Source organism: the organism of the source record quoted next, unplaced genomic scaffold (assembly GCF_019419815.1).
Source record: "Pyrus x bretschneideri cultivar Hongxiangsu unplaced genomic scaffold, Pyrus_bretschneideri_v1 Contig61, whole genome shotgun sequence".
Taxonomy (NCBI): domain Eukaryota; kingdom Viridiplantae; phylum Streptophyta; class Magnoliopsida; order Rosales; family Rosaceae; genus Pyrus; species Pyrus x bretschneideri.
Genome location: NW_025999800.1, coordinates 1,438,041 through 1,446,224, shown reverse-complemented (window position 1 = coordinate 1,446,224; position 8,184 = coordinate 1,438,041). Strand labels below are relative to the sequence as shown.

The 8,184-nt window shown below is 34.2% G+C and overlaps 1 protein-coding gene across 4 annotated transcripts; it reads left to right on the top strand.

The window, feature by feature from the left end:
* The first annotated feature begins 578 nt into the window (after positions 1-578).
* Positions 579-7,450, top strand: LOC103935920 (beta-amyrin synthase-like). Of its 4 annotated transcripts, XM_009345741.3 has the most exons (16): positions 579-695; positions 884-1,122; positions 2,490-2,675; positions 3,328-3,417; positions 3,662-3,859; positions 4,518-4,602; positions 4,726-4,892; positions 4,978-5,283; positions 5,362-5,481; positions 5,588-5,710; positions 5,784-5,882; positions 6,087-6,143; positions 6,262-6,452; positions 6,541-6,718; positions 6,821-6,985; positions 7,130-7,450. In XM_009345741.3, exons 2-16 carry the CDS (start codon positions 922-924, stop codon positions 7,247-7,249), a joined length of 2,286 nt encoding a protein of 761 aa, XP_009344016.2. In that variant the 5' UTR covers positions 579-695; positions 884-921; the 3' UTR covers positions 7,250-7,450. The 4 variants fall into 4 exon arrangements, with proteins under 4 accessions (XP_009344016.2, XP_048428394.1, XP_018500215.2 ...); XM_048572437.1 differs by lacking the exon at positions 579-695 and having other exon boundaries at positions 819-1,122; positions 6,087-6,136; positions 6,378-6,452; XM_018644699.2 differs by lacking the exon at positions 579-695 and having other exon boundaries at positions 820-1,122.
* Positions 7,451-8,184: the final 734 nt, after the last annotated feature.

The following is an 8,184-nucleotide window of genomic DNA, read 5'->3' as shown; positions in this document are numbered from 1 at the left end:
AAGAGTCTAATTTCCCTATTCCATCAAACAAAAATTTAAAGGGTCTAATTTACCTGCATGATTTATATGCATTAGATTACAAGTTTATTTAATTACCTACAAGCACAAACCCACAACATTCAATAATTATTTAATATCACTATTTTTTTTTTTTTTGGAATAGGTAAATTAATATAAACGTAGGTAAATTAGTATTTATTTTATGTCAGTAGGTGAATTAATTTATATGAATGTATTTACATGATCCAAAACATTTTTTTTTATTAAAAAATAATTGACTGCATAAAGGAAAAAAAATTTCATACGAAAAATGCTTATTATTTTTTTGGATATAGATAAATTAATTTATATATGTGACTAATATTTATAATACACGAAAGGTCAAAGTTCCATATGGGTTTTAATTAGGGTGAGTAATAACATTTATTGACATACTTAGGATTTTGAGGCAAAGTTGTAAATATGTTACAATAGTTGGTTATATATTTGTCTACATGGCAGTCCATTTTAAATTTGGATTTTATTTGAATGTTTAATATTAGGTGGGTTTTTGTTTAGATAATAGAAATTTCAAGGGACTTTTTCTAATGAACCCTAATAAAAATTGATGGGTATATATCTTTTAATGTTCCGATCTCTATATATACACAAATTAAGGAAGGTGATCATTTATATATTCGTCCATTGAAAACATAGTTAAGTTTCTATATACAGGTCTCTCTCATTCTCTCTCTCCCCCTCCCCCCCCCCCTTCTATATACAGGTCTCTCTCACTCTCACTCTCTCTCTCTCTCTCTCTCTCTCTCTCTCTCCCCCCCCGCCCCCTTTAAAGTGATGATATAAATATACATATTGTGATTTATAGATTGCATGCATGCAACAGGTGCTTTATAAGAAGAAAGAAATAAAGAATATTGAAGAATGTGGAAGCTTAAGGTCGCAGATGGTGGCAATGATCCATACATCTACAGCACAAACAACTTCGTGGGAAGGCAGATATTTGAGTTTGACCCTGAAGCAGGAACTACCGAAGAGCGAGCTGAGGTGGAAGAAGCTCGTCTTCATTTCTACAATAACCGCCATCAGGTTAAGCCCAGTGGTGACCTCCTATGGCGAATGCAGGTATGCTTTAGTTCGTCCAAACTTATGTCGGCAATTAGCCTACGCAACGTAAATCATGTTTCTAAAGAATGTGAGTTCTAGTTACTTGGTTTCATCGAGGTAGTTATTTATTAGAAGCAATTAATACTTGTGTCCATTTACCTATTTATCCACCCACATTATTAACACACCATACAATAATCAAAGACATTATTTTACTTTTTCACATTATCTAAAGATCATATTTACAAAAAATCAATTCATTTCGAGATCATTTAGTCTTTTATATATATTGAACATGATTCACGACCTTGGTAATAATTTATCAACCATCCATTCATTTGATGCATATAAGCGACTAAACGTTCCTTAACTTAATTGATTTTTAGAATATAAAGTGAATAAACGTAATCCTAATAATAAAGTTTGTATGTAAAAAATACGTTAACTACAAGTACACCTATAAAGTATTCTCTGTCATGAATGCCATGCAATGAAGCTAAGAAGATAGAATGAGGAAGCCAAATATAGCGTATGACGTGTGTATATAAAATCCACAAGTTCCATAACAAGCTAGCATGATGCTCGCGTGTTCCTTGAATGCACCGTAACGTACTCTAACCCAAACAATATCCTTCACTTAAAAATGCATAGAGAGGAGACAACTGTGTGAATAGGGTTGGACCCTTTTAAGTTTTAACTTTTGATCAATGGGGAGTAATTTCATTTCTCATAATCTGTTTGTATTGGACTTTTATTTTTATTTTTAAAGTTAAATAATTTGAGGAGGAGAGAAAATAGTACTTAAGAAAGAGTAGTCACCGTTAGACTTATTATTTTGGGAGTTGTTGTAAAGGGTTACTCATTTGTTACTCAGTTGATGAATGGTAATTTTGTATCTTTTGAACTCTTTGCCTTTTTTTTTTTTTTTCTATTTTGTCCTTACTTTTGATATACAATATTTACATAAGAAGAGCGTAATAGTAATTTTGTATCAAAATATTTACATAAGATAAAAAATATGCACTTATTAAGAGAAATTGTCCCACCATCATTTTTTCATACAGGTAAGTGAAATCATGATGTTTTTTGAATAGTTTGAATGAACAGAAACAATTGGGCTTGAGGAGAATGTGGGAGGCGGTGGACGGTTGTTCACACACACAAAGTGTGTGCTCTCTGCTATAAATATAAAAAAGTCAGATTTTTTTTGTCTGTCTTGTTTCTTGTACAAAGTTTTCATTTTCCTATCTGATGGGCAACACCGATAAATCTTTAGGGTTTATTAAAATTTAATTAATAATAATATCATCATCATAAATTTGTTTAAACATAATTTCAATTCTCTCAGTAGTATCGCACTTAATTATCTGTTCACTTATCGACAGTTCCTAAGGGAGAAGAACTTCAAACAGACAATTCCCCCAGTTAAAATTGAGGATGGAGAGGAAATCACACACGAAAAGGCCACAGCTTCATTGAGAAGGTCTATCCACTTGTTTTCAGCGTTGCAGGCTAGCGATGGCCATTGGCCTGCCGAAAATGCTGGCCCGTTGTTTTTCCTTCCTCCATTGGTCAGTATTTAACATTGTCACCATTTACTATCTTGTTGTATACCCACACAATGTCCTACTTATATTAATGGATAAATTGGCACCAACTTTTTAAAGCTTATGAGGTCAATTTTTGAACCCAATGTATATGAGTAATGCTAGGTAGATTAATTTTTTAGACTTATTTTGTAAATCATGTTATGTGTTACTAATAGAAAATAAGCAGTACTAATCCAATCATTAACGACTATGTCATATGGTTTAAATAGATAGTCTCTCTAGCATCACCCCAATTTATATGGGAGACTAAAGTTGTAGATAAAATTTGCAAACTAAATGATGTGTCACCAATATGAATGAGCATGTTTATCAACATAATCCAATCATATTTTACAAAATTTTGCTACAAATTTAATCTCCCTAACATTACTCTAAATATATAATCTTTCAACTTTCAAAATCTGAGAGGAATAACTAAGTTTCTCTATGACTACACAGTTTACAGCTAATGTCAACGTTCAAAAATGTGCAACCGACTATGAAAATATTTTACTAGCAATCCCATGTTCCCATTTTAAAAATAAATAGCATATTTTCTCGAGTTTTTACGTAACTCCAAATATTTGGGGTTTTTATTAACCACTCCTTTCAATTTTTTACCCAAAATTTGCAGGTCATGTGTGTTTACATTACAGGGCATCTTAACACTGTATTCCATGCAGAACACCGTAAAGAAATTCTGCGTTACATATACTATCATCAGGTACACATATATATATACACACACACACACACACACACACACACACACATTTTGTTATTTTTTCACACAAATTGAATAAAATTAAAAAATTTCAAAATGTGCTTATTTGTCTTAAACAACTAACAAGGGTTGCAGTTAAGTTGGCCAAGAATTTTCATTTCTGCATCCAAAATCCCACTTGTATAAATAGAAATACTAAATAAATAATGCTAATTAATATGCATTAATATTGTGGGTAATTCAGAACCAAGATGGTGGTTGGGGATTTCACATTGAAGGACACAGCACCATGTTCTGCACAGCTCTCAGCTACATTTGTATGCGTATTCTTGGAGAAGGATCCGATGGTGGCCAAGACAATGCTTGTGCAAGAGCTAGAAAGTGGATTCTTGATCATGGCAGTGTTACCCACATGCCCTCATGGGGTAAAACTTGGCTTTCGGTATGCCTATCTGCAGCACTAAGACAAATTGCTTAGGCTTCGGGTTAACTGTTGTTCTTAAATAGCACCATCACTATAGCAAATTGTCAACATATTGGTAATTTATACATGCCATATATAACCAAATTATTTGAGATTATTTGTTGTTGATAACGGATCAATATCGACAACGTATAAAAATGTATAGTTGTTAATGATAGCAGATCAAGATTAACAAAACTAACCTTATTGTTGATACAATATATAATAGTGGTGACCCTCTACTAAAATTTACCTCTATTAAAGTTGCAATCTAAAAAAAAAAAGATAAATGCTATAAAATTATATTTGACTCCAAACTAGTGGTGCAAGTTATACCATACATATCCAATGCATACATAATCAAATAATTATTTAAACTTTTAGCTTTTGTCCAGTAGAGAAAGATGAAATGAAATTTAGAATTAACTATTACTTCATATATTTCGGTGGAGTCCCACCTTTTAACTAGATTAAGTCAAATATGACTTTACAGATGGCAGACCAAAATCTTATATAACCTTGACTATTTCAGTATATTGAAGAGTGATCGAGTCATATTTGGCATTGAGAACACTGCACTACTATTATTTAAGACGATTTCCCCTTTTAATTAATCCTGCTCAATTGATTCTTGAAGATACTTGGTGTGTTTGAGTGGTCCGGATGCAACCCAATGCCCCCAGAGTTTTGGATTCTGCCTTCATTTTTTCCTATATATCCAGGTTAGTGCAATTCCGGACTCCACAAGTACAAATAATTCAATCTTTCACATGTTGAAAGATTTAATTAGTCTCTCTCTACCTATAGTCTTCTTTTTTACTCTCTTCTACATCATGCAAATGCAGCAAAAATGTGGTGCTACTGTAGGATGGTTTACATGCCTATGTCATATTTATATGGGAAAAGATTTGTTGGTCCCATCACACCTCTCATACTACAATTAAGGGAAGAACTCCATGCTCAGCCTTACGACGAAATTAACTGGAATGGAGTGCGTCATCACTGTGCTAAAGTATGTTGAACTTGAATAAGATAGCTAATTAGTCAATTTTTTTCTTGTTTAGGTACATAAACTGATTGCGGTAATTTGAATGCAGGAGGACATCTACTACCCTCATCCTTGGATACAGGACTTTCTATGGGATAGTCTGTACATATGTACGGAGCCTCTTCTTACACGCTGGCCATTAAACAAGCTGATCAGGAAAAGGGCTCTCGAAGTAGCAATGGAGCATATTCATTATGAAGATGAAAACAGCAGATACATTACCATTGGAAGTGTAGAAAAGGCGTTATGCATGATGGCTTGTTGGGTTGAAGACCCAAATGGTGATTATTATAAAAAGCATCTTGCCAGGATACCAGATTATTTATGGGTTGCTGAGGATGGGATGAAGATGCAAGTTAGTACACATTATAAGTTTTCTCTTCTAAATCATTGGAAAACATTATAAGTTGATACATTTTCTTAATACGTGCAGAGTTTTGGCAGTCAAATGTGGGATGCTGGTTTTGCCATACAAGCTTTGCTTGCTTCCAATCTAACCGATGAAATTGCACCCACACTTGCTAGAGGACATGACTTCGTCAAGAAATCTCAGGTTCGTTTTTTATATAGTCAACTGAACTTTCTTTTTTTTGCAAAATGTATATGTGCATCGATTAATTTGTTCTAACTAGTGACTGTTTTGGAATCGAATTGTAAAGGTTAAGGACAATCCATCGGGTGACTTCAAAAGTATGCACCGCCACATTACCAAAGGATCGTGGACTTTCTCTGATCAAGACCATGGATGGACACTTTCTGATTCCACTGCAGAGGGTTTAAAGGTAACAAATACTTCAACTTAGTTATCCCCTTTAAATGCTATTTCCATTTTTCTCACCATAATCCCCTGTACAGTGTTGCCTGCTTTTATCGATGATGCCACCGGAACTGGTTGGTGAAAAAATGGAACCTGAGTGGCTATACGAGGCTGTCAATATCATAATTTACCTACAGGTACAACTATTATGTCAGTCAGTCATATATATGAGTATGAGTTGCATTTTGTTGCCCTGCCGTAATCAAATTTTGGACCTAATGCATGCTGCCTTACTTTAAAAACCTTAAGAAACTTGTAGCATTTCAAGACATTTGTTCTTCACTGCAAGGTCTATTAGGTCTCTCTACTCATTACAAATCTCATTTTATGGCTCATTGTAGAGTAAAAATGGTGGTTTAGCAGTCTGGGAACGAGCTGGAGCAGCAAAATGGTTAGAAGTAAGAATTTTAAAGAATTGGAGTACTGTTGTCGAATTTTAAAGAAACTAAATTCTTTCAAGGCATTATTAATTAGTATATACTTACTGGACATTTTCACTTCTTTTTTTCTCCCCAGATATTGAATCCCACGGAATTCTTCGTAGACATTGTTCTTGAGCATGAATATCTTGAGTGCACTGCAGCTGCAATTCAGGCTATGGTTTTGTTTAAGAAGTTGTACCCTGGCCACAGGAAGAAAGAGACAGATCAATTTATTACCAATGCAGCACAGTACGTTGAAAATACACAAATGGAAGATGGTTCATGGTAATATCATATTATTAAATCAAAATTTTGATTTCTTTGATTAACAACTATAGCAGAGAAACATCTTAGTTAAGAAACATTTTCCCAGGTACGGGAATTGGGGTGTTTGCTTCACATATGGTACCTGGTTTGCTCTTGGAGGGTTAACAGCTGCTGGCAAGACTTTCAACAATTGTGCAGTTATACGCAAAGCTATTAGTTTTTTACTCAGAATGCAGAATGAGAACGGTGGTTGGGGAGAGAGCTACCTTTCATGTCCAAAAAGGGTAAAATATGGGAGGTGGATTATGTTTGAAGCGAGCTCCAAGTTTCTTGGTTTATCTCATTGTCTTAGACTAAAATATTTCACTCTGTGGTGGGTGATGCAGGAGTACGTTCCTCTTGAAGGAAACCGATCAAATTTAGTACAGACAGCTTGGGCTATGATGGGTTTGATTTATGGAGGACAGGCCGAAAGAGACCCCGCACCTCTTCATCGTGCAGCAAAGTTGATAATCAACTCTCAGTTGGAAAATGGTGACTTCCCTCAGCAGGTATCTTGCTTACCCTAACATCTATTGCAAGCTTGACTAGTAAAAAGGATAAAACACAAAATAACATATTGTGTTGCGCATATGTATGCTCAAATTTTTACTTGCAACGTTTTATAACATCTATTCACTAATCATGTATGGCAGGAAATCGCTGGAGTGTTCAAGATGAATTGTATGCTACATTATCCAACTTATAGAAACGTCTTCCCCCTGTGGGCTCTTGCAGAATACCGCAAGTGGGTTCCATTGCCTCCCAAAGCGTGATTAGGCTCCCTGTATCGTGTAGCTCTTACATGCAGCATATATTAGTACGCATAAAAGCCAGTTGTTGAAATTATGTATTATACAAAAAGCGTATCAATCAGATGAGGAAGTAAGATTTACCTACTTGGAAATCAGAGAAATTATACTTCTTCAAACAGAAAATATATAAAATAAAATAAAAATCTATTTCTGCCGGATGTATTTTTAATTCTTTATTTTCTTATTAGATGACTAAAATTACAACATTATAGGGCAAATAGGTGAAAGATGTTACACAAAGGTGTGTTCCCAGTAATTTAGGCCAAAGTTGTTAAGAATGTACTACGTATAAGATGGAAGGACCTGAAAATGATTAGATACAATAAATTTGAAGAAACTTTCAAATGAGACCAATGTGTCATTTGAAAGCCCTTTGTTTAGTATAGTGCATTTCTAGTGTTTTTGTATTGATTGAGTAATTTTTTGATAATATTCTTGTAGTGCATTTTTTCACAATTTAGAATAAAAGGCCATAAACTTTGAAAGTCCCTCAAACATAAGGCAAATAATCAAAGAAACACATAAAAATCTTCATCCCTCGGCAACTTTCCCAAAATGCAAATAAAGTTGTCTTAAGGCCACATATATAACTATGCTAATCACTATGCTAAGATTAGTGCCACAAATATCTGTTTACTTGGATGTTGCAGAAGAACCTTTGAAGTCAACGATGGTGTGCTAGATCTAGAGTACTTCTCATTGATAGGACTTATCCGTTTGGTTCTGCTTCCTTTATTTATTTTTGCAATGATTTTAATCATTTTATTGTTGGTGGAGCTGGGATGTTGAAGACTTAGTTAAATAAATAATGCCTTGTACATAAAATGTGTGACATAATCTAATTAGTTAGAGCTAGAATGTTGGTGCTACAGCGCGTGACCAGTGATCCAACTTTG

Bases quoted from the DNA above. Each gene is read 5' to 3' on its own strand.
- LOC103935920 (XM_009345741.3), top strand. From the start codon at position 922: ATGTGGAAGCTTAAGGTCGCAGATGGTGGCAATGATCCATACATCTAC. The intron at 5,711-5,783 runs GTAACAAATACT...TCCCCTGTACAG, and splicing joins CCACTGCAGAGGGTTTAAAG to TGTTGCCTGCTTTTATCGAT. The intron at 5,883-6,086 runs GTACAACTATTA...GGCTCATTGTAG, and splicing joins ATATCATAATTTACCTACAG to AGTAAAAATGGTGGTTTAGC.